We start from the raw sequence: 26188 nt of genomic DNA on the forward strand, positions 1-26188 counted from the left end.
AAATCCGAATCCATGGGTAGGGCCAGTGGAAGCATTGGTGGAGCCCTGTTGTGTCTGGTGAACACAGCAGCTCAGCCTGGGTCCCTTTTGCTCCTGGGGGTCAATAGCATTTCCTCAGTTTCCTGCTCCTCAAACCAGGCAGCTCACGCTCTGTTAGATTGTACTCAATTTCATATACTTTGCCCTTGCCACCACCAGCATGCTTGTGTAATTAAAGCAACAGGGACATGTGTGTTTAAGAGAAGAAACTGATATAGGCACTTACCACGCTATACACGGCCCTCTAAGGATGGCTTTTGCTGCATCATACACATTTGAGTATGTTGTAGTTCTCATTTTCTTTTGTCTCTTGATATTTTCTTATTTCCTTTCTGATTTTTTTTTTTTTTACTTTTTTGACCCATTGGTAATTCAAGAGTTTGTTTTTTAATTTTCACTCTGTGAATGTTTTCATTTCTCATCTGTTACCGATTCTAGGGTTAGCTCATCAGAGTCAGGAAAGATACTTGGTTTGATTTTCATCTCCTTAAATTTGTGAAAAATTGTTCTGTAACTTAGTGTTTGATGGATCCTGAAGGATGTTCCACATGGACATGAGTGGGGAGAGAATGTGTGTTCTGTGTTAGATTCAGGGAGTACTGGGGCTGCCAAAGAGTGTAACTATTGAAGGAACAGTAAGTGCTGATATGGCTCCTGTGAGACTGAGAACAAAGAAGGTCAGAAACCCTTATCAGAAGTTTATGTTTGAAATTTGCCACTAAGCTAAAACCGGCCCCTGTTGCTATGCCGGCCCCTGTTGCTATGCTGCGTATGACCTCCCTAGCCAATAGCTAAACTGCCACATCTGCTTCTGTACTATGCTTGCTCACTTAGGATATATAAGGGCCTGGCTGTAAGCTCCAGGTGCGGCTCCCATTTGCAGCTCCTTGTGAGCACGGTGTCTCCGGACATCTCGGGAGTTTGCTCCTGCGCAGGTTAAACTGGCCAATAAAGTAACATCTTAACTCTTGAAAGTCTCTGACGTTTGTTCTCATACCCGGTGGATGCTACATTCTGTTTCTGTTAAGTAGAACGGTCCTTTATATGTCTGATAGATCCTTTTGTCTATACTGTTGGCTTTATTAGTGAAAGAAAATCTCAGAAAACAACCCAATTTTACACCTCAAGGAACTAGAAGAAGAACAAACTAAGCCCAAAGTGAGCGGACGGAAGGAAGTGATAAAGATTAGAGCAGAAACAAATGAAATAGAAAATGCAGCAAAACTAAGAGTTGAGGGGGTTTTTCTTGAAAAGATAAATAAAATTGGCAAACCTTTAACTAGATTTATTAAGAAAAAAAGGAGAAAAGGTTTAAATATGTAAAATCAGAAATGAAAAGAAAAAGACATTATCATTGATACCACAAAAATAAAAGTCTCTTATAGGAGATGACTGTGAACGATTACATATCCACAAATTTGATCACCTGGAAGAAATGGATAAATTCCTAGACACATACAACCTACCATGACTGGACCGTGAGGAACTAGAACATCTGAACAGACCGATAGGGAGTAAGAGAGCGAAGCAGCAATCAAACACTTCCCAACACAAAGCCAAGACCAGATGGCTTCCATGTTGAATGGCACCCAACATTTAATGAAGAGTTAACAAATGCCAATACTCTCAAACTGTTCCAGAAAAACAACAACAAAAAAAAACTAGATAGGCGAGGACACTTTCAGACTCATGTTATGAGGGATGCGTTATCCTCTTACCAAAGCCAGACAAAGACACTAGGAGAAAAGAGAGAACACTGTAGGCCACTATGTCTGATGAACATAGACGCCAACTGAGTTCAACGGCTCATGAAAAGGATCGGACACACCTGGGGTCAACTGGGATTTATCCCCGGGCTGCAAGGATGGCTCAACATCCTCAAATTCATAAAAGTAATCTATTCTACTTAAACAGAATGAAGGATGAAATTTGTGACTATGTCATCAGATGTGGAAAAAGCCTTTGACAAAATTCAATAACTTTTCATGATTGAAAAAATCTCAACACGCTAGGTAGGGAAGGATTTTTGCCTTCATGTTTTTTAAAGGCCATGTGACCGATTCACAGTAATAAATATCATACTCGATTGTGGAAAACTGAAAGCTTTCCCTTGAAGACCTGGCACAAGACACTCCCGTTCCACCTCATGCTAGAAGTCTGAGCCCGAGAAATACGGCAAGAAAAAGAAATCAAGGCACCCGTACCAGAAAGGAAGAAATAACCACATCTCTGTCTGCAAGATGACATGACTGTATCTAGTTTGACTGACCCTTAACATATTAAAGTGTGTCCTTGTGTCTTAATAAGTAGCTGCTGCCCCAGCTCAGGCCATCATGGTCCCTTATGCTTCCCAGGCCTGTCCCCTCCTCTCTGTGACCTCTTCCCTGCAGGGTCACTACCTGACATGCAGGGAGCCTGCAGAACTCTGCTGGACCCCCTGAAGGGTGTTCTTGCCTTTTCAGTTTTCTCTCTTTTCTTTCTTTCTTTCTTTCCTTTTTTTTTTTTTTTTTTCTGAAACCGGAAATGGGGAGATTCAGTCAGACAGACTCCCGCACGCATCCGACTGGGATCCACCCAGCACGCCCACCAGGGGCGATACTCTGCCCACCAGGGGGCGATGCTCTGCCCCTCCGGGGCATCGCTCTGCCGCGACCAGAGCCACTCTAGCGCCTGGGGCAGAGGCCAAGGAGCCATCCCCAGCGCCCGGGCCATCTTTGCTCCAATGGAGCCTTGGCTGCGGAAGGGGAAGAGAGAGACAGAGAGGAAGGAGTGGGGGGGGGGGGTGGAGAAGCAAATGGGCGCTTCTCCTATGTGCCCTGGCCGGGAATCAAACCGGGGTACCCCGCGTGCCAGACCGATGCTCTACCGCTGAGCCAACCAGCCAGGGCTTTCTTTCTTTCTTTCTTTCTCTCTCTCTCTCTTTCTTTCTCCTTCCTTCCTTCCTTCCTTCCTTCCTTTTTCTTTATTTTCTTTCTCTCTCTCTTTCTCTCTCCTTCCTTCCTTCCTTCCTTCCTTTTTTCTTTCTTTTCTTTCTCTCTCTCTTTCTTTCTCTCTCTCTCTCTTTCTTTTCTTTTCCTTCCTTCCTTCCCTCCCTCTCTGCCTCCCTCCCTGGAGCCCCCAGAGTCCCTGAGCTTGACCGCCATTTGAAACTGGTTCCCTTCCATTTTGTCCACCTCCATGGTTGCAATGAAGAAAGGAGAGATGAACCCAGGGATGTGCCAGCTGCTCTGTGATGTCACCTCCCATCCCCCTGGGAGGGCTGGACCTTCTGAGGATGCACCTCTGGTGTACATCGGATCCTTAAAGTCCTTTGGGAGTAGCTGGTTCTCTTGACATCCTCTGTCGGGGTGCTTCAAGTAGGCGGAGCCCAGGGATGGAAGGTTTTGGAGTTGCTATGGAGAGGACGTGATGGACAGAGCAGATGCCCCGTGTGCCATCCTGCCGGTTGCTGATTTGAATACCTGGACTCACGCCCAGGATCTGCGTTTTGCAGTTTCTCAGAGGGGTTCATTTACTGTGACCTGAGAAGCGGCCAGAGGTCAAATGTAAACCCTGACCAAGGTCAGTGAATTGAGGATTTGGTACCAGCAGGAAATAAGCATCGGCCAACATGATTGGGTTTCTTGCTTGTAAAAGAATTAGATTATTTTTGGAAGTTTTAAAATAAAGTATTGGCTGCCAGCAAGGTCTGCCCAAAGCAGCCCTCCTCCCCCGCCAATGACGAAAGAGTAGCTCCTTGGGTCACCTCGGGCACCCTGGCTCTTGACTGCTGCAAATCACAGATGTGAGCGCCTGCCTGCGTGTGTCATTGCTGAGGCCACCACGCTGGAAATGTATGACAGCATGTCCGTTCCCCAAGGTGGACACAACCTGCTCTCTTCACGGCTTTATTTGCACGGGGCCTCGCTGGAGGAAGGGGTTGGCAAGGCCATCCAACCAGCTCTGCCAGGAAAGCAGACCGAAAAGTCAGACATGTTTATCACCTCGCTGTGTGCTGAATGCTCCCGGCGCCCACGTCTCCCGTGAGTCTGTTCAGGAGCACGGGGGTGCGTTGAGACACCTGTCCTGGCGTGCACCTCTACGCATCCACGCAGCCGGGGGGAACGGGTCTGTCTTGCTCCGTTTAATACGACTCCCAGCCCCTCCCCCGAGGCAGCCTCACGCCTTTCTTTCCTCCCACATCTGTCAGATTTTGAGCCAGGAAGGGGAAATCAAAAGCAGCCTCTCTCTCTAAAAAACAAAAATAAAATGGGGGAATACGAGTGCCTGTGTACCCAGCTGGTCAGTTATTGATCAAAGCGTGCTCGGAGAGGCAGCCTGGGGGCCCCCTACTCGCGCCTGGGCCGTGGCCGCCAGGATTCACGTTTTGTTGATTACATACAGCGCACAGTGAGGCCAGCACTGTGGGCCCGATTCCGGCTGCAATCAATGTGCTCCCAGCAAGATCTTCATCAGCTGGTTCGGTCAGGGACGGTTTTTCAGGCCGGGATTCCCTCCAGGGGTATTTCTGGGAACTAGACAAATGTGTACTCTTCATTAAACCCAGAGACAATGAAGCCTGATCAGTTTGACTAGGTGGTGGAGTTATTTACTCTGTCTGCCCTGGGATTAAGCCGAGGGGTGTGATGTCCGGGTTTCTGAACGCTTGCGATTTTAAGGGAGATCCTCCAACCCACTCACCCCCCCCGGGGGGCGGGCGGCTGCCCATGGGTATGAGCCCGGCGCCCCTGAGTGGGGGCGGTCCACGTTCTGTAACTGGAAGAAAGCCGCCAGGTGGGTGTTAAGAGAATTTGGGAGTGGTAACTAGGAGACTAGCAAGGTGACAGGAGGTGACATAGTCTCCACTCTGATCTGATAATTAGCTTGTTCTTCTTTTGTCTTGAAAGGATTAAAAAAAAGGCATCCTTTTTTTTCTCTTGGAGTTTACACTGCAGGAGTCACCTTGATCCTCATTGATTTGCAATCTGTGTTCATCAATAAATTTGAACCAGAGAATGCTCTGGGGGAAATGCAGCATGCAAAGGTCCTGGGGTATGTCACCCTGCCCTTGCTCACCTTGAAGACCCTTCCTCTACAGCAAGGGTCCCCAAACTTTTTACACAGGGGGCCAGTTCACTGTCCCTCAGACCATTGGAGGGCCGGACTTTAAAAAAAACTATGAACAAATCCCTATGCACACTGCACATATCTTATTTTAAAGTAAAAAAACAAAATGGGAACAAATACAATATTTAAAATAAAGAACAAGTAAATTTAAATCAACAAACTGACCAGTATTTCAATGGGAACTATGCTCCCCTCACTGACCACCAATGAAAGAGGTGCCCCTTCCGGAAGTGCGGCGGGGCCGGATAAATGGCCTCAGGGGGCCGCATGCGGCCCGCGGGCCGTAGTTTGGGGACCCCTGCTCTACAGGTTAACTCCCCAGGGCACTCACAAGAGAGGAGCTCAGCCAGTGTTCCCTGTGTTCAGGGAAAGGGCGGCAGTCTGAGGTTAGACACCCAGCTCTGGGCCACTTGTTACTGCGGGGTGTGTCCCTCCCTACTCAGAGCTGCAAAAACTGCCTGGACTGTGACCCACAGAGTTCTCCATGGCTGATCAATAACTCGCTGTCGCTGTCAACTGTTTCCGAAACATCGGCTCTGACATTTTTAGGCATAAGACGAGAAAAGTGTCACCGGGGAGACTGGATGTGATGGCATTTTTTTTTTAATAGAATGCTGTACAGCTGTTACCCGCCTTTAGGAAACACCAAGCATTTGGGGAAGCGGTGAGAATCCCAGTAGTAGAGCCTCAGTCACAACATTAATTATTTAGTAAAAGCCGAATATCTAAGATGTAATTACATTCGGGTTTCTTATTGACAGGCAGAGTGTTTGAATGTGTCCACCCAGCACAAAAATTTTAGAAACATATTAACAGAGGCTGATACGAGGATCATGCGTTCTGTGAAGCGTCGTTATTTATAAGAGCCGAATTTGTTGAGTGGCTCTCTTTATAGCAACCCGCATTAGCTGAGTTATCAAGAAAGCCAAACTCTTCAGACGATCCGTTCTGTTCCTTGATAGCGGAAAAGTGTGACCGAGGTTGATTAACTCTGGGTAAATTGGCACTGTTGATACCACGAATGTCACAAGTCAGTCGTTCAAGCGTGTAATTCCTGTGCGCTCTTGCAGCAGATGTGGGGAGTGAAATGATCTCAATTATAACCGGGGGAATGAAAATACATCAAGATTTTTTGACACTAAAGACGAGAGGGGAGGTCTTTCAGAAGACCGCTTTCTCGCTCAGACCCACCTCGAAATTGAATTTGTGTCACCCTAAATAAAGTCAGCTCCCCCCCCCTTTTTTTTTTAGGAATGGGTTTCCCTGCAGCTTCCTTCTAGGCAGGGAGAGAGGATGGTGGTTGCTACCCCCTGCCTTTCCTCAGACAGGTCTTGGTTTGTTTCAAGGTCTCTGTAATCTCATGGGGGGGGGTACTGCTGGGGTGGGCGCAATGGCAGCAAAACCCGCAACTCACAGGCGGGTGTTCCTGACCACGGAGCCAAGCCCAGCGTGTCCGCCTCCGCGCCTTGGGATCTTCTGACGGAGACTGGGTTCGCAGCATCTGTCTGAGCGGAAGGCGGAGGCTTGGGGAAAACGTGATACAGAGATTTCCAACCAAAGTCGTTGAACTAGAAGACAGCTGGGTTTGGTGCCGATAAGAAGAATCTTCACTTTCCAGATGGGCGAGGAGACTCCATTTGGAACAGTGGTACCCTGGCCACGCCCGATAAAATGACAGGTCTTTGTTCTCCGCCTCTGCACGGCTCTTACAGCGGACAGATAAGGGCCTGGTGTGGGCAGTTGGAAGCACTTCTATTCCAGGAAGGTGGAGAGTCCTCATGCCCCCCCCCCGGGGGGAGGTCTGTGACAAGCAGGCAGAGAACGAGGGACAGGGGATGCTTCAGAACCACGCACCGCAGACTTTTGATCCTGCTTCTCCATCGCCGCCAGGCAGCACGCTGGCCTCGGCAATGGCCCGTGTCCTCCGCTGTGACGTGGAGTTAGGAAGTGGTGCTCAGTCTGCTGGAAGATGTGAACAAGAGGGAGGCTGTGCCCACGTGGGGGCAGGGCGGGAGGGGAGACCTCTGTACCCGCTGCTCAGCTGTGCGGTATAAAATAAAGTGGACTGAGGTACAGTCTGTGAACAAAGGGATGGTCGCCATCTCACGAGGTGATCATGAGGCTTGAATGAGCGTTCTCCACTAGGCTTGTCTGGAGTGCTTCGTAAACGTTAGCCAGTCTCATAATCAGGGCTCTTCACAAAGGCAATAAATAGTATTTATCTAAAAAATAGCTTTTGAGAAACCTTTTCCAGAATTCCTTGAAAGTCATATCTGGATAAGACAGGTGCATTAAGATGAATAAAGCAGTTACTTACATAAGCGTCTTTCCAGTCAGACAACAGTAGCCATAGAAGGCAGAGTTGTTTTGTTTTCACTACTCCCCGTGCCGAGGTCTGTGCTGGGACGTCTGATTGGAGTCGTCGGGAAGGTTACACAGGTCTCTGCCTACTGTTAGCAGAGGTGCCGAATGGAAACATCCTCTTTACAAGGTGCTGGAGTGAGAGGGGGCCCATGGGACCGCCTGCTCTAACTCCCTCACTCCTCATCGTCCACAGGGACAGTGAGATACGGAGTGTCCTGTCTCCCTTCCCCACGCTGTTCTGTCCAAGGTGGAGCGCGCATCAGCTGCTCATGACCTTGATGTGTGCGATCAAATGGTCTGTCACTGAGCGTCCGTCTTCTGTAACAGCGAAGTCACGACGACAGACTTGACGTGGGACAGATGTTTTCATAGCTTCGCTTACGACCGTTAGAATGCCGTCCTCCTCTTAGATGGGTGGCTGGGCGCGTTCGACATGCCCGCAGACAAGAAATGGATGCCTGTCCCCATGGTCCTGGCGGTCAGCATCCCAGTGATCTGTCTGGGCTGTTCTGTTTTGTCCAAGGGAGCCCCTCCTAGAATCATTTTTTTTTTAAGTGTCTGAACAATGCATTTTTCTGTTCAAGGTCAGCACAAGATAAAGTTTATTCCGGAAATGGTCGGCCCGATGTTGGAAATGACGCTCGTTCCTGAGACAGAGCTGCGCAAGGCCACCATCCCCATCTTCTTCGACATGATGCAGTGTGAATTCCACTCCACCCGGAGCTTCCAGATGGTAAGGAGGTGGTGGGGGTGGTCAATACAGGGGTCCTCGGGTGACAGCAGTCTCGATATGTGACGTTTTGAGTTTACGACGCTCGCTCCCAGAAAAACTAAAAAAAGATCGAGACATGAGTGTTTCGACTTACACCGTTAGCGTCGTACTTTTGTTTGCACTCATTTTTTTGTTCTGTTCCTACAGTACAGTGTATTTATGTCCTTTTCCTTTTTCTGTGGCTTAGTTGTGTTTTTTATGTTCTAGATTGGGGTAGTCAACCTTTTTATACCTACCGCCCACTTCTGTATCTCTGTTAGTAGTAGACTTTTCTAACCACCCACCAGTTCCACAGTCATGGTGATTTATAAAGTAGGGAAGTAACTTTACTTTATAAAATTTATAAAGCAGAGTTACAGCAAGTTAAAGCATATAATAATAATTACTTACCAAGTACTTTATGTTGGATTTTCACTGTTTGGCAGAATAAATCTTTATAAAACAACTTACTATAGTTAAATCTATCTTTTTATTTATACATTGGTTGCTCCGCTACCACCCACCATGAAAGCTGGGACGCCCCCTAGTGGGCGGTAGGGACCAGATTGACCAGCACTGCTCTAGAAGATGATTCTACAGCTGTGGTAGGGTAGGTAAGTGCCTTAGGCTAGGGTGTGTTTCGACTTCACACCAAAATCCGGGTCACATCGCTGTCGTAGGAACGGAACTGTGTTGTAACTCGAGCACCCCCGGTACCCTGAAAACGATTTATAGGTGATTCTGGAGTTCAAGGTGTTGACCCTGGAAAACACAGTTCCCCACAGCTTACGAGAGGAAGGTCCTCGGACTTTCCCTTTTGAAGAAGCCTGTGTTCTTTTTGCTCTCCTCTGTAGGAAGAAAATTTTCTCCATTTTTTTATTTTGCCTGTTTGTTTTTGTCTGGAGCGATGTAGGCAGGAAACCTGGACGACAGCCTCTCTCTGACCCTGCTCGGTCTGGGCCCTCGCCGGGCTCTGAGTCAGGTGTGTCCGTGTTCTCTCGCGGGCCAGCTGCTTCTGGCCGGCTTAGGTGATTTTAGAGTCTGAAGGCGTGGCTTGGAGTCTCCTCGGAGTGTGTGTCCCGGCTGTTGGCCTGTGCCCTGGGGCCGAGGGGTATTCCTCCGAGGAAGTGTGTGGAAAGGGCTGGAAACACGCTGTATCAACAGGAAGGACCAAATCACCGTGATTCGTGCTTGAGGAGTCAGGCAGCCTCCTCCCCTGGAGACCAGGGCCCTAGTGCGGTGTTTCCGCCTTCACGGGCAAGCTTGCACACGCATGCCGGACGCACAGCCGTGCTCTCTCTAGCGGACGAGGGGTCTGGCCATGACGCTTTTGCAGGAGCCGGGACAGGGATCCCGATGGCCGGGCGTCCTCTATGTTGAAAGCTACTTTTGTTCAAATATTACAGGAATTCAAGGAAGTGAACTCTTATTTTACACACATGTTTGAGGGATTTTGAGGAAAAATTCCCTAAGCGGAAAGGAAAACCACTGCCTCGCTCAAGGCAGCGTGACCTTCGTGGGGTCTAACCTCTCGAGCAGGTGTTCCATGCCCACCTGGTGCTGTCCGGCTTGGGGGCTTTGGGTAGCTCGCAGAGGCTCACTGGTCACTCTCCGTCATCATTACAGGGGGGGGTAAGGGTCCAGGGGGAGCAGTGGGGCCGTTTCCCAGAACGAAGGACAAGGCGGGCAACCCAGAAGAGCCCCACTCCGTGAGGTGGAGTTGAGTTTAGGCATAGAAGTCAGGGGCACTGTGATTCCTGGCTTAGCCTGGGACAACCTGGGTCTTGAGCGGGTCACTGAACATCTTTAAGTTTCCAATTCAGAGCTCTAACTTGAGTATAAAGACAGATTGTACTCAAAAGGGATGTTGTGAGAGGTGAATCAAAGCAAACCCAGAAAGGCCACCTTCCCTCTCTCCTCTCTCTCTCCCTCCCTCCCTCCCCCTTCTTTCTCTTCCTCCCTCCCTTTTTCCCTCCCTCCCTCCCTCCCTTCCTTCTTTCATTTCTTTCTTATGGGTGAGGAAGATTTCCTTACATTTATTTATTTCTCAAAATAAAGAGTCTGTTGTCAAAGAACAGCTGTGTTTGTCCTGCGGGTCGACAATCTGTCATTGTACACATGTAAGTGTAGTGTTGTAAACATTGTCCAAACCCTCCTGTTCTTTCTGTTGGACAATGTAGCAAGGACAGCTTCCTTGATTACCGCGCAGCAGCTCACTGCAGTGTGAGAGCTGGCACGACGCCTCATCGATGCCGTGGCTCATCTCCTCTGATTCATCCCTCTCACTGGGCATCTAGACGGTGTGAAGGTTTTCCACTACTCAGAATCAGTGTGCGTGCATGGAGCTTGGCTTTCTTTCCGAGTTCTCCCGGTATATACATTCTCAAAAAAGTGGGATTGCCAATTCAAGATATGTTTGTGACTTTTGACATTATGGCCAAATTATTATTATTATTATTATTATTATTGCTGTAAGATTTGACCCATCTCCACTGCTGCTGGCACTAAAGCGTGGTCCATTCTCACTGCCAACTCACCAGAACCAGGAATTGCTGTTTGAAGTGCTTTTCCCTGCGCTGAAAAAAAAATGCATCTGACTTTCCGAATGTTCTGTGAATCCAGCTCAAAGGAAGACCTTCTGGGGAAAAAATGCCCTGGAATTAGGAAACCAGGACAAGAGGAAAGTGTAGGTAGACAGATATCCCTTGCCCAGCCCAGGAAAGGCAAACAAAGACCCTGGAAGTGTTACAGCCTTCGCTATTCTTTTAAGCCGTCTTTGGGCCAAGGTCAAGGGCAGCCGGGAGAGAGACAGGAACGAGAGTCCGGGTTCTGAACGGCCCCCTCTTCCCTTCCACACTCTCTGTGGCTTTAGAACATCTCCCGGCAGACTCCTGCGAACATGTCCGTGTCCTCTCACTCGGGGGACGTCTTCCCAGGAAAACAACACCGTGAGGTAGTCACGCACATGTCGTTCAACACGCCCGCCCGGATGTGTGTCGTGCAAGCCGGCGCATGAGGACGCTGCCCGCTGGACCCACGGCAGGCGAGTGGGTAGGACGCAACAGAGGTTTCTCAAAGAGAAGCAGGAAAACGAAGATTCGTGGAGGGAAAATCACTCGGCTGTACTATGGATCTTTGCTTGTGAATTGGGGGGAGATGCATTTCCTCTTTTGTCGGGATGCTTTGTTTCTTCTTTCTGTGGGCGCCCCGCCACCTCATGTGGTGCAGTGCCACTGGGGAACGTCATTCCTCCTGGACCCGCTGCTTCCCGTCGTCCGATGGCTGCCGGGCCCCTTGTCATCGGCGTCTGTATCGAGGGGACCCTGGCCTGTCCTCGCTTGTCCTCCACGGTGGTGGCAGTGACGTGCCCGTCCCCTGTCTTCTCCCCAGCGCTCGTCGGTGTCTCCCGGTCCCTCGCTCAGGGCCCCACCCCGGACCCCTGCATGGGTCCCTGGACTTGCTGTGTCTTTTCTAGCTGCTCTCTGTCCTTGGATTAACGCTTGTCTTTTATCAGCTGCGCTCCTGGAGCACGAGGCCCGCCCTCCTGTTCCTCGCAGGGGGTGTCGGTGAATATGCAGGGTGGTCACGCCCCTGCCTCCTCCTCAGGGTGCTGCTAGGACAGGCTGGCTGGCTGGAGTCTCACTCATCCGCCACCAGTCCATTTACTGAACCATATTAGCCTCATCAACAAGGGCTTATTACACCGTCCCCCCTTTTATTACAGATGTGTGCACACGTCACAGGGTGAGAGGACCTGAAGGTTTTTCATGTGTATAAAACTTCTGCACTTGGAGCCGAGGCTCCGTCTACCTTCTGTGCTGTGCCTGTGGGCGGCGAACAGGCTACGTTGGCGAACTCATGCGTCCTCTCTTGCGGTTAGAGTAGGGAGGGGACCTCCCTGTAGACTCAGAAGAAAACCCTGCTGTTTTACTCAAGATTAAGCTGCGTCAGTTCACTGTTGGGACTTCAGAAGCCTGTGTCACAGGTGGGCGTGCCCAGGGCTCCCCAGGGTGCCCCCTCCCCCCGGCCGCCCCGCCCACATTTCATCAGCAGGTTCTGACACAGCCTTCCCCGGGAGTCTGCTTTCTGGGCACCACTGCGGCGGGAAGGGGCGGGAATCTTCTTCCAGAATAGGTGTCCTTGCCTGGGTGTCACTGGGCCTGCCTGTCGCTCTGTGTGCAGTGAGTGGACTGGCCTGGTGGCAGCGTGCTATTATCCATGTGCCCGTCGCGGTGGCCCGGGACACGCTTCCCCGCACTGCAGGCCGTGCCTTCGGTCAGTGTGATGCCATTTGTTCTGGGCAGGTCCTCGTAGGTAGCGGGGACTCATTCTCTGGTCTCTGTCTTTGCAAAATGTCCACTCCTCAACCAGTGGTGTCTGCTGTCCCCTGTGCCCACCCCAGAGGAGGGGCTGTTGCCACTTAAACTGGAACTTGGGGAAATAGTGGTGGTGGTTATTGTTTTCCCCAGAGGTGAGGTTCTTTATGAAAGATTTCAGCGTCCGCCAAGCCAGCATGAGAGCTTCGACATCAGTGTCTTAGGGCCCTGTATGCTGTCTGTGTAGACCTGCTGCCTCATGTTACCCCGTGGGCCTCCACCTGCCCTGAAACCCACCTCACCCCACCTGACAGCGTCCCCGCCCCCAAAGGAACCGACCGCCAGCCTCCGCCTCACTGGACTTGGCTTCGTTAAAAGTAAATAAATAAAACATACCTTAATTCTCTTTGGCACCTTTTAAAAGAACTCCATTTGTTACGTCTTTGGAAAATACAGAACTCACAACTATGAGTTGGCAGTAACAACATGCGGTCTCCAGACCATTCGTAAAAAGGGGACGGAATAGTCCCCACAGCATCTTCCCGTCTTCTGGGGGAGGGACGGTCACGTGCTCCAGAAAGTCCCAGGTAGCTGTAACGGTCTCAGAACGTGAACAGGCTTTGTGCCCACGCTGTTCCTGATTCTCTAAGTGGCCTCTGCCTACTGCCCAGGCTGGTGACCTTAAGCCAGGGGTCTCAAACTCGCGGCCCGCGGGCCGCATGCGGCCCGCCGAACAATTTTGTGCAGCCTGCAGACTAATCCATGAAGTTCAAAATATTTTGGATAAAATTAAGTAAGCCTAGGGGCCTACTTGTATTTTTCATTTCTCTAGCATCCTAGCTAGATATTAGCTTAGTTAACAGCAGTTGTGATGCGAACTACAGTTTCTGGTCGTTTTGTGACACTGAGTAAACTGCATGTACGATTGTGCTTGTTGTACTGATTTTTTTTTTGTTTTCAACTGCAGTGAGAAAAGTGTTGCGTAACAGTTGCCTTTTGTAGACCTAGTGCGGCCGTGATCTTGCTCTGCGGCCCACATGCTGAGTTGAGTTTGAGACCCCTGCCTTAAGCAAACAATCAAGTGACCACAGTAGGTGTCGGCCGCTTGTGCTACTCTGTGGGGAAGCCAGTACATTGTCATTGTAATGTGTGTGGGAGTGAGTCTGGTGGCCATTTCAGCTTGTTTATTCTTCAATTCATTGGAATTGGGGTTGGGTGGGTTGGTTTATTTTGATTCCCATTTCAGAGTCACACTTGGGCCCGTGGTTTTGGATGCTTAACCAGGAAACACGGACAAGAGTCGGGCTTCTTTTGTTTCATGGGACTGCAGACCTGAAGCACATGGGGAGATCATGGATGCTAATGCCCTCGACTCCAGGAGACCTGATTATGTTGAATTCTGGCCTTCAAAGGCCTCCAGCCACCTGGCCAGGTGGTGGCGCAGTGGATAGAGCATCGGACTGGGATGCGAGGACCCGGGATTGAAACCCCGAGGTCATCGGCTTGAGTGTGGGCTCATCTGATTTGAGCAAGGCTCACCAGCTTTAGGCCAAGGTCACTGACTTGAGCAAGGGGTTACTCGCTCTGCTATAGCCCCCTGGTCAAGGCACATATAAGAAAACAATCAATGAACAACAAAGGTGCCTCAACGAAGAGTTAATGCTTATCTCTCTCCTTCCTGTCTGTCTGTTCCTATCTGTCCCTCTCTGTCTCTGTCACAAAAAAAAAGGCCTCCAGAAAAGAGATGCCCCTGCTCCCACAATCTCCCTTCACGGAATTGTATGGCCTCCCTCTGAGGGCATGCTCCTGGTGTGCCCTGTCACTGCACACATGCCCCGAAGTCCCTCCTGGATCCGGGTCACACACCTGTCGGAGGCGTGGCCGGGCTGCTCAGGTATGGGGCCTCGGAGCCTCTGGGCTCCTGAGCACTTCACAGAAGTTTCTGGGTCAGCCAGCTGCCTGCTTGTGGGACGTAGAGGATGTGGGGAGCTTAGCATGCGGGGAGCGGAGCGCCAAAGATTAATTAGGTGTGTCATTAAGTTTACAGAGTGGTTAAGGAAGAGGAACGCAGTACATAAAACACCCGCGTGTCTGCGCTGAGCCACAGAGCGCGGGGACTCGGGCACCTGGTGGATGTCGGCGTGCAGGCCCCGTGGTCCCCGGCTGCCGGAGCGCCAGGCGCTGCTCCCTGCCCGGCCGTGCCAGCTCCTGCTTTCGGCCGCGTGTCCTGTTCTTGGTACAGTTACAGTCCCGAGATGCTCTCCGGCCACCCCTCCTGTCGCTGCCGAGGAGAACGGACATGGCTCTGCCGTTTGGGGGATGGGCTCTGCCTGCACGTGCAGAAGCAGACACTCCAATTCCTTCGTCTCTGCCCCCAGGGGGGGGTGGCCTAGGACCATGGTCCTGTGTCCGGTAGCTGGAGAGCCATGCTGACCAGCAGGTGAAAGCAGAGCTTGCAGGGCACAGCGCCAACCGTCCACGCAGGGTCCACCGCAGCCCACACAGTTCCGGACGTCCTCCGAGCGCGGTCTTGGTGTGGTGAACTCCTGGGCAAGCCCTTCCATCCGGGTCCCGTTTCCCAACATGGTCCCTACGTAGCCCAGGTGGACGGATGTCTGCAAAATCGGGATTCCTCTATTTTATAAGGGCGTGTTTACATTTCATACATTCCGTGCAGTGATAGAATGGGAAACTGAACCCAAAACAAAGGTGCACACTCTAGGCCGTGGAGAGAGCTGGCTTTTGGATTATCCAGTGTGGAGTCCTGCACCCCGTGATACCTTACGTCGGAGCCAGGAACCCGAGGGTCACAGTGGCACGGAGTGCTGAGCCGTATTCCTTTCTGCATCAGTGGAACTAACAGCCGTATCAATGCCCCTGCGAGCACGGTCCCCCGCACCCCACCTGAGCTCCTCCACGTGCACTAGAACAGCCCCCTTCCAAGAAAGCCCTGCATTCAAAGACGGCCTCTTCTGTCCTCAGTTCTCGGAGGGCTGCCAGTGTTGGAGTCATGCACAGAGACACTCTGTATTGTTAGTGGGATACCCTGTGGGTATTCTCGTGGCAATACTGGTCATGCAGAAGAGAGGAAACCCCCGTGTGGTGATCCGTCTTCTCACGCAAGCAGGCTTCTGCCGCCCTTTGAGCCGTCATGTAGACCCTTGCTAAATGTCCTCCTGGCCGGCAGAGAGCCCAGCTGCAAAGGACTAGATAGACAGCAGGTGCTGACGAAGGTGATCAGTGCGATTTTTATCAGACCAGCCCTGCTCCATCAACAAATGCACGTCCTCTGAACCGTTTGGACAGAATCATTCCCCCTGATGACGGTGCCCACCCACATATGCATGCAGCCCTCGCCGGTGGTTCTGTCCGTCCGGCTAAAAATCCGCAGAGACCCTGGGAAGGTATAGGAGCAGCTCGCCGCAGAGCGGGGGGTCGACGAATCCTCCGCTAAGAAGCAGAGCAGGGTTGCAGGTGTTTGGGTAAATTGCTGCTTGTCAACGCTGGGTGGGTAAAATTAGAATCAGCTGTGTTCTTCCGATTTACTCCTCAGTCAGTCTTTTTAGAACACGTTAAGCTCCTCCGTCAGAATGGGATAGGCAGGCTGCTCGCTGAGTGGGAGGCTTCCTCGTCACATCGTCTGTGACAGCGAGGTTTACGTGGAAACAGGAAACCTGCCCTTTCCGGGAGGTAGCCCCCCCCCCCACAAGCTCCAGTGTCTTCTGATTACCTAGGGTGAGCCCCCCGGAAACCCCCGCGCCTTTGCCGATGGGAGGGTGAGGCAAGCTCTTCTGCGTTCCCGGTGCCTGTTCCCTGGGTGCTCAGGACACAGGTGTGGACTTGAATCGTGGGTGTTAATTACATTCAGCCTCGCTTTGAATCTCAGCTCTCTGTTCTGAAGGATCCACCTCGCCCAGCGCTCAGCCTCTCTGGTGGTCCCCATGATGGCGCCGACGTGGGGGAGACGGGGCTGTCCGAAAACGCCGGCGGTCGGCCCCGCACTGGGTTCCGGAGAAGAACTGCCTTGGGTCGAACCTGTTCTTGTACAGAGCAGAGTAATAGTGGGTTACTATCAAAAGGTTGCTCGTTCACAATAGAAGTCATCATTGTCAGACTTCAGTTGGGAAAAAAAAAAAGGGGAAAAAGAGCAGGTTGTCCTTTCTTCTTCCCTAAAACCATCTCTTTTTCTGTGTTCCTGAAATCCCTGCTCTTCTGAGGCTAAACAGAATGAAAAGGAGGGTGTGTGTCTGTCAGGGAGAGGAGATGGAGGGGCAGATCGGGGAGGGGATCACGGGGCTGCTCTGAGGTCCAGCTTCCTGCCAAGTGGCCGCTCCTTGATGTGCAGCAGGAACCGATGCTTCTCCGCAGGTCCGACTGCCGCTCCTCTTGTCTGCCGCAGGGTCCCGCTGGGCTCAGACGCAGGGCCCAGTCGAGGTCAGACAGACTTCCTTTCGGGCCCCTCCCTGGGCCTCCCGGGACCTCTGGCCTTCTGCTTCACAGGGGGCCACAATCAGCCGCCACCTGAGTCCCCAGGGCAGGAGTGGCATCTGCCGTCCCTGCGGCAGGCCCTCTGATTAGTGTGTTCACCGCTCGGCTGGCGTGGCCACGAGAGCACGTGTCTGGGCAACCGGAGGGTCTGCTCCTTTGCGGACACATTAATCCCCACCCACCCACCCCAGTTCCAGTTCAGCACAGAGTGTGTCCAGTAGTTTATGTGGACGTCATGCGTGCATCCCTGGCCCTGCTTGGGTGTTGGGGACACAGCAGTGACCAAGGGAGAAGGGAATCCTTGCTCTCAGGAGGCTGAAACTCTTACGGGACCCTGACAACAGCAGGGGACTTGGGTGGCAGCCTGGGTACACATGTCTGGGCGTGTGTGGTAGAGGGGTCCCAGCGGCCCGCGGCCGTGGTGGGTGTGCTTCCTGCACTCGGCTACGGTTCCTCCTGCCCGTCCTCTGTCAGTTCCTCCTTGGGGGAACTGAGTCTCTCCCTGCCCCGCCTCCCTACCTGTCCCAGGTGTCTATGGGTGACCTCAGGGCCACCGACAGCCTGGCAGTCACCTGGCTAGAATCCCAGCACTGCGGCCGCTCAGAGTCCTGCCAGGGACAGGGGACTGCGCAGCAAGGATGTGGGTGCGTTCATTGTACGTCATTATCGGGCTAGTTCGTTCTTTCCAGCCTGATCAGCCACGGGGTGTTTCGGAAAGCGTGGGTCGGAGAGACAGCCAGCCGGCTCGGGCGGTCCCCGCCCACCTCCCGAGGTTCAGGAAGCCCGCCCGGAAGCTGTGGGAAGGCGCTGGTACGTCTTTGGAGCCAGCGCCTCTCTGGTCTCTCTCGTCTCATACAGCATCCTCTCAGCCAGAGGGAGGGCCTCCCTGGGCTCCCTCGAGGAGTGGCAGGGAAGGGCTTCCGGATGTTTTCAGATTGCTGGGAAGCGAACACCATCTGTTCTCTCCCCAGAACCCCCGGGCTCTTGTAGATGCTGCTTGTTCTCTCGGAGAACGGCGTGTGAGACACGTTGTCACGCAGCCCCTTCATCCCCCTCCTGTTTCCTTGTCATTCTCTCTCTGACTCGTGTCCCGACTGTCAGAATTGGCATGCCTCCGTCCCTCGACCAAGGGAAGGAAAAGCAAGATTTCCCTGTGACGGGGGACCTTCCACCGTTGCCAGGGGCTGGGGGACAGCAACTCTTCTTCTTACTATTATTATGTAATTGATTTGAGAGAGAGAGGAAAGGAAAGAGAGAGAGAAATATTGATTTCTTGTTGTTCCATGTCTGTATGCATTTGTTGGGTGATTTGTGTATGTGCCCTGACCGGGCCTTGAACCTGCAACCCCAGGCTTCTGGGACGATGCTCTGACCAGCTGAGCTAACCTGTCCAGGGCTCGGGGACGGCGACTGGTACCTGAAATCAGGCTTCCGAGGCGTAGGGGAGCAATCGGCCGGTGCTCCCTTGCCGGTGTGTGTGCCGTGGACGCTCCACCCACGAAGGGAACGAACTCTCCGCCACTCCGATTCCTGACACTTCCTCTGTTTTCATTTCAGTTCGAAAATGAGATCATCACCAAGCTGGACCACGAGGTGGAAGGCGGCCGGGGAGACGAGCAGTACAAAGTGCTGTTTGACAAAATGTAAGTGTCGGTCAGGGGGCGGGGCTCGCATCCGTCAGCACGGAGAGGGGCAAGTGGTCTCAGACGGAGGCCGATGGACTCCGGAGCCCGGCGATGCTGACAGTGTGCTGGTGGCGGGGACATGGTCGTCCCGGAGAGCGCGGGGCTCACGGGGCCCCCTGTGCCCCCCCGCCCCCGCGCAGACTCCTGGAGCACTGTCGGAAGCACAAGTACCTCGCCAAGACGGGGGAGACCTTTGTGAGGCTGGTCGTGCGCCTGATGGAGCGGCTGCTGGACTACAGAACCATCATGCACGACGAGAACAAGGAGAACCGCATGAGCTGCACCGTCAACGTGCTGGTGAGTGCGCTGTGGCGTGTCCCCCGTGTCCCCTGTCCCCCGTCCCCCCATGTCCCCCGTGTCCCCTGTCCCCCGTGTCCCCCGTGTCCCCGTGTCCCCTGCCCCATCCCCACCACGCGCTGGGGCGCCTCGAGCCCCGAGGTGTCCGGCCCGGGCGCTTCCCGGGCAGGGCGAGCTTCCCTTGCTCACACCCTCGTCGGCTGAAGGACGGTGTGCAGGTCTGCTCTGGGCAAGTCTGCACAGCCGCTGGCTCCCTTCCGGATGCTTCCTGGGGGAGTGAGTGCGAGCTGTCCTAGGTGGTCGCCAGGTGGCATCCTGGTAGTTACGGGTCTGAGGGTTTCCTTGTTCAGAGATGGTCCACGTGTCCCGCCGTGGGCTAGATGCTGCCAGGTTCTAATCCTCAGAACCTGGTCAATGTGACCTTATTTGGGAAAACAGAGCTCTTTGCAGAAATGATTCAGTTAAGGATCTTGAGATGACGTCACCCTGGATTACCCAGGAGGTTCCTAAATCCAGTGACAAGGGTCCTTATAAGTGACACAGCGACATCCTCATGGAGACGGAGGCAGAGGTGAGGGTGCTGAGACACCCTCATCAAAGGGACAGCCGAGACCCCTAGGCTGGAAGGGACAAGGCTGCACTCATCCCCGGAGTCCTCAGAGGGGACGTGGGCCTGCCGACAGCTTGATTTCAGAGTTAGCTCTCTGGAACCTGACAGGTCATGATCAGTTGTTATGGTGGCCACAGGAAACTGATGTGTGACCACAGCAATGGCTGGGTGGGCACGCCCCCCACCCCCCATAGGACTGCTTGCACACTGGCTGTCACGTCATGCGGCGTGGCTGGGGTCTGTGGGCACACACGCCCTGGCATCCTGGTGGTGCGTCAGGACATGCCTCCGGGCGATGAATGTTTAGGAAACTGTAGGACACACTCAGCTACAGGGGTGCCTGGCCCAGCTCATGGCTCTCAGGAGCTGCAGGACCCCATGTCTGGGGTCACAGCTCCCTGCACCTTCCTCTCCGCCTCTCCTGTTCCCACAGGAGCTAGAAAAGCCAACTCCCAGCCCTAGGAGGGGTTCTAACTCCCTTGCTGGTCCCAAGGCCGCAAAGCAAGGAATCTCTCCTCCTGCTTTGTTCTACATGGTTCTGGATTTCCCACACCAACCCCCCCATCACAAAAACAAAAAATATAAAAAATAAAAATAGGTTATGGCTTAAAAACAAACAAGAAAACTGTGTCTTAGTTATTCACTGCCCAGCTCACGTTTAGACATGCAAAATAGAAACACAAATGTATTTTTAATTTCCCGGTCTATTTTTACCCTTATCTTTTTTTAATGAAACTAAGAGTGTCATAAAGATGACTCTGTGTCCCTCTAGATGAAAATAGATGTATATCTAAGCGTATGTTAGAAGTAGTTAACGTGGCCTCCATGCGTCACTGAGCAGAAATCCTAATGCTGGAAAATCAAATAAGGATCAGAAGCTGTATTGGTGCCCCTTAGACCCTTTGTCAAATTTCCTCTAGAACCCATGCTGTGGCTTCTGGACAAATGGGATGAGTGGCACATTCTGTGTTGTGTGGGCCATTCATGCCCTAGTCTTTCTTGTACCTATAAAAAAAAATAGAAAAAGAAAAGACATGAGCGGTCAGTCACTCTGCAGTGGGCCAAGTCCCCTAGACGTGGTCCCCAGCCCACACAAGGCACGTCTGGGATTCTGTCAACCTGCATTGGTCACCTGATCATCACACGACCTGTCCTCGCTGGTCAGTAATTCTGTTGCGTTGTCTGGTGGTTCTACAAAGTGAACCGTCTGTCCGCTCATCTCTGGGGCTGGTCGACTTGTTCATTTGTTCTTTTTTTTTTTTTTTTTTTACTGAAGCTGGAAACGGGGAGAGACAGTCAGACAGACTCCCGCATGTACCCGACAGGGATCCACCCAGCACACCCACCAGGGGCGATGCTCTGCCCACCAGGGGGCGATGCTCTGCCCCTCCGGGGCATTGCTCTGCCGCGACCAGAGCCACTCTAGCGCCTGGGGCAGAGGCCAAGGAGCCATCCCCAGCACCCGGGCCATCTTTGCTCCAATGGAGCCTTGGCTGCGCGGGAGGGGAAGAGAGAGACAGAGAGGAAGGAGGGGGGGGAGGTGGAGAAGCAAATGGGCGCCTCCCCTATGTGCCCTGGCCGGGAATCGAACCTGGGTCCCCCGCACGCCAGGCCGACGCTCTACCGCTGAGCCAACTGGCCAGGGCCTCGACTTGTTCTTTTACCAAGAGGAGTTCCTCTTTGCACGGCTCCTTTGCAAGGCCAGCTAAGGCGGTTCCTGCTGGAATTCTAAGCGTCTTGGCACCTGTCTAAGCCATGAAGGAGGACGCTACTGAAATTCAAGGCCAAGTGTGTGTTCTGAAGGCTCAGGGCACGCTGGTGGGGTTGAGCTGAGGACCTGGTACTGGTTGGGGTGGTTCCGGGAGCCGCTAGGCTCAGAGCCCGGCCCGGACCTCAGCCCTGGTGTGGAGGGGACTGGAGAGAGAGGGGTCTGTGGGTCAGGATGCCACTTGCAGAGCCCACGAATGGAGCCCAAGCCTCCACACGCTCACACAGAGACACAGGGGTTTTTGTGTAGAAACCGGGGTTGGAGATGAGCGTCCTCACATCCTGGAGAGGCTTTTGAAGACCTCAGAAGGAGAGAGAACTCGGGCCGGCAGGAAACAAGACATTTCCCTCCCTCACTCGCTGGCTGGCTGGCTCGGGGGAGAGACAGGAAGGTCGTACGCCATCCTCGATGTGAAACGGCATGAAGGGGAATGATCAAAAGCATAGGAAAGGATCAAAACTAGGAGAGCCGGAGAGGGTGGCGTGAAACGGCGGCTTTGTCAATACGAGCGAGACAGTGTTGGAGGTGAAGGGCTCCTCGCGTGCCTTTGAGACCTCACTCTGGGCCGTCTGCTGAGAATACCCTCATTACCCCAGCCGCGGCCTGTGATCCAGAGGACGTTCAGGTCTCCCAGGCAGCAAAACGTGAGGATCTCGGCGCGTTTTTCTGAACGCACCCCCTCTGACTTCCCTCACTTACCATTTCTTTTCAGGGAGCTCAGTTGTGCGAGCAATGTCTTTCTTTGCTCGTGAAACTGGACAGGCTGTTTGATCTCACCGGACCACACGTGCCTTCATGGTGTTCCTCCCTTGTTACTTCGGGCCCCGGGTCAGCACACTGACTTCGGGTCGGGTGCTAAATGTCACAGGGAAAGTGGCCGCTGGTCCCTGCACCCGCAGGTCTTAGGTGCCTTCTGCACCGTCCATCTGAGATCCGTGTGTGGAAGTGCTGACAGGTGGCCACGTGAAGACATAGGAAGTTTGACAGACTCGTGTGTGCTCACCCAGAAGATAGTTTACTCCGTGTGGGAATAACTGACCTGTGCTACGGGCCCTGTGAACTAGCCTCTCTCCATCCATGTTACACACAGCTGCTCCCGAAGTGGCAGCCTGTCTTCTGGCTGTCATTGGGAAGGTCTGTCTGTCCGGAGCAGTGCCATCCAATAGAGATTTCTGTGGTGGTGGGTGTGTTCTGGGTCAGCACCGTTCAATCCAGGGCCGCGAGCCCTAGCTCTCAAAGTGTGGCAGGTACCATGGAGGAAGTGAATTTTTAACGTCATTTAGTTTTAATTGAACTGACTTTATAGGTGCATCCATGTGTCAAGTGGCTACTCCATTGGGTACCCTGTCACCTTCTTGTGGCACTTAGGCTGAGCCCAGCAGGCTTTGAATTATCCAATCATGCTTATTCCCAAATTTGGGATATTTATTTATTTATTTTGAGATGACAATGGTTAAGCATGGTTGAGATGTCAAATCTTTGGATAGAATTTTATTTTCAGTGCAGGAAATACAATCATTAGAATTGCTTCCTCCCTCCCCCCCCAAAAAAAAAGAAGTGTGTAAGTTAATTTTTACATCATATGTGACTTTGTGGTGTTAGTCCAAAGAGCTGGGTCCATTTGACTGGGTTGGACACAAGTTGAAGAACTGTGTGAAAATTTCATGTGCATGTCACCCCTTCTCTAGAACGAGTTTCCTAAAACAATTGTGGTTTGGTTCTTTTCAGAATTTCTACAAGGAAATTGAAAGAGAAGAAATGTATATAAGGTAGGTGGGCATCACGCGTGCCTGTGCTCTCTGCGTGTCTAATCATTGCCCCTTGTCAGGGCAACACTAAGACGTGTTTTAGAACCACTGGGGTGGATCTTGTGGGAAACCTTGACGCAGGACATTGAATGGTGAGGGGCACCCAGAGGTGTTCCGAGCCTGGGTGCTGTCGTCCGTCCAGGACAAGGCGGGGATCGGGGTGCGGGGGTTCAAACGTAGCCGGCTCAGAAGCAAAGACATAAATGATGATTTCACAGGGTTTTTGTACCTCTTGACCGAATCATTGGACCCTTTTGAAAAAAGGCGTCACCACAAACTGTAATGTTTCTCAGGAAGCCATAGGATCAATTTTATTGGAAATAGGCGCTGTGAAAATGTTTCAGTCTTTTCTTATTCTGCCACCGTAGTCTCCTGCTTTGTATTGTCTGCTGGGTTTGGGCCCCTCTTTGCCTTTTTCTCAAGTGTGGTGGGATGTGACTGATCCCTGTCCTCAGTCACATGAGGGGTCAGTGTCAAACCTGCAGCCACAGTCCCTTCGGAAGACCAGGAGAAGGATACCACCCACTTGGCATTAGTGTACAATGGTGGGTTTAATCGCACCAAGAGTGGTCTTCTAACCTTCTATTTCTTCTTCTTATTATTATTATTTTTTACTTTCTCCTTTAAAAAATAGTACCATATGATAATAATAATAATAATAAACTTTTGGGAAGACAGTCCAGTTTTTAACTTTTATTTTTAATCCAGAACTAGAGGTTGCTTTACATGAAAAAGTAACCCTCATTTCTTTACGGCACAGACAACCTTGGTGCATCGTATTCATGGTGAGCCCTGGAGTCCTTTCTTATGGCTTTGTACTTTTCCGGATTATTTGTGCATTTGGAATCCATAAGCCATGTCAGAAATCACAATCAAGCGTTATGTGATCTCACTTTAAATGTACGGAGAACACTCTGGAAAAGGGGGAGGGAATGAGAAACCTTGAAGTGCCGTCTGACCTCCTTGTTCCATCCTCAGTTTTGTCCCGAAGAGAGAGGACTTAAATTTTATACACACACACACACACACACACACATTGTATATTACTCTTGTTGGTATATACATTGTATGTTACTCTTGTTGGTATATATACATTGTATGTTACTCTTGTTGGTATATATACATTGTATATTACTCTTGTTGGTTTTGTTTTGTTTTTTTAACGCCTTCTGCAGCGCATTTCCTAGGCATTGTGAATTGTGGACATTGTCAAAAAGTGCACAGGTCCAATTTCCTGCCGAGGGCAGAGTTCGGCTCTCGCCTCCATCAGCACAGGTTACTGGGGGACGTGTTAAGAGCACACCAATGTTTGTCGTCCCAGGTATCTGTACAAGCTGTGCGACCTGCACAAGGAGTGTGACAACTACACTGAGGCCGCGTACACCCTGCTTCTCCACGCCAAGCTCCTGAAGGTAATCCGCACGGCCGCGCACGCTGGTGGCCCTGCCGTCCCACAGAGATGACTTAAAACCGTATTCTTTTTTTTCCCCTGTGACGTTTTTGTAAACCTCTCACTTAAGCATTTATGGGTGTTGACCACATGCGGTGACATCAACAGGAGATGGAGGATTTACGGTGATGATAGGTCCGGCCCTGTGGACCGACTGTCCGTCGCAGGTTGTCACTAAGCAGCGTCATCACATAAGCACCCCTCCCGGGGCTGTCAGGCAGCGGAGAGTTAGGGATCTCGCCGCCGTCCCTGTTTGCACCAACAAGACTCGGTGAACGGTGGAGGACAGCGGCCACGAGAAGGAGAGCCTGTCTGCTCTGGGACTGCAGAGAGACAGGACAAAACACGCCCTTCCTTCTCTAGTGGCACAGGGACCAGGTCATGATGAAGGAGTTCCTACCCCAGCTCGAGGTCTGTGTATGTTGAAAATGTGAGCAAGTCCTGAGAGCAGCTTTCTAATTATATCAATTCTTTTTAAAAAGAAAAATTAGAAATGGATAATAAACAACAACAGTTGAGAACTAGAACTTAATCGGGGACCCTGCGTAAACACTGCTCCTTGGAGGAGTTCTGTTTCCAAAGTCAGGCCTGTCCCCCACCCCCAGAAGCTGGATGGAAGGAATCCAGGTAAGGGTACATTTCGGCGGGTGCTCAGCAGTGCCCACGGCAGGATGGCAGGCAGTGAGGAGGGACCCTGTTAGGCGAGAACCTTCCAGCCCTTGGCCCAGTCCTGAAGTCTGCAGTGGCTGCCCTGACGCGGATCTGCGCAGACAGCCCCGGGGACGCCCAAGGCGGGAGTCACCTTGGTCTGAAAACCACAGGGCCCTCTCAGAAGCAAACATGGTGAGGCTTGAGGCAGGAGCTCGGTGTGGGTGCCTCCTCAATAGTCAATAGTCACCAATAGCCCCTGTGACTTTGCAACATAGAAAGCCCCCCCCCCCAAGCAGCGTCGTTTGTGACCACGGCGATCTGAGTTGGGGCACCGGACACAAGCCGTGCCACTGGGCACTCTGACAAGCCTGCACGTCTTAGGAACCCAAGCGTCCGTAACGAGGCGTTTCGGCAAACGGAAGAAAATTTCTTTTGCCCCCGGGGAAACCAAAATAAGGTTGACAGCCTGCACACTCGCCATCCGCTTGCTCGTCAGGCGTGAACTCTGACACATGTGTGCACATGTACAGTATGTGTGCGGGTGTTAACGATCATCTGTTGAATTGTTGGATTCGCACCACCTTGGGGTGTGTTTCACAACCCGGATCAATACACCCAATGGCCCGGTCTTTCCGAGGCGACTCTGAATTTCCCAGTTAAGTGCGAATGCCGCTGCTGGTCTCCAATATCTTGTACATTGTTATGTTTTGCAGTTTTTCCCAAATGGGATTTGATCCCACCGTAAATGGGAATGTGTGCTGCTTAATCAACACACTGGAGAACATCATTTGTATTGTTATACAAAAACAACATGACAATATTCTGCTCAGTATACAAATACACTCTTAACAAAAT

At 51.9% G+C, this 26188-nt stretch overlaps 1 protein-coding gene across 2 annotated transcripts in view; it reads left to right on the top strand.

Moving 5' to 3' along the window:
* DOCK1 (dedicator of cytokinesis 1) overlaps window positions 1-26188 on the top strand; it is a 437923-nt gene that overhangs the window by 363515 nt on the left and 48220 nt on the right. For both annotated transcript variants that reach the window (XM_066240428.1, XM_066240429.1), the window contains exons 33-37: window positions 8094-8242; window positions 18622-18707; window positions 18890-19046; window positions 23153-23193; window positions 24554-24644. In XM_066240428.1, coding sequence (XP_066096525.1) covers window positions 8094-8242; window positions 18622-18707; window positions 18890-19046; window positions 23153-23193; window positions 24554-24644 — 524 coding nt within the window. The remainder of the gene's footprint in view (window positions 1-8093; window positions 8243-18621; window positions 18708-18889; window positions 19047-23152; window positions 23194-24553; window positions 24645-26188) is intronic.

This window comes from Saccopteryx bilineata, chromosome 7 (genome assembly GCF_036850765.1).
Source record: "Saccopteryx bilineata isolate mSacBil1 chromosome 7, mSacBil1_pri_phased_curated, whole genome shotgun sequence".
Taxonomy (NCBI): Eukaryota; Metazoa; Chordata; class Mammalia; order Chiroptera; family Emballonuridae; genus Saccopteryx; species Saccopteryx bilineata.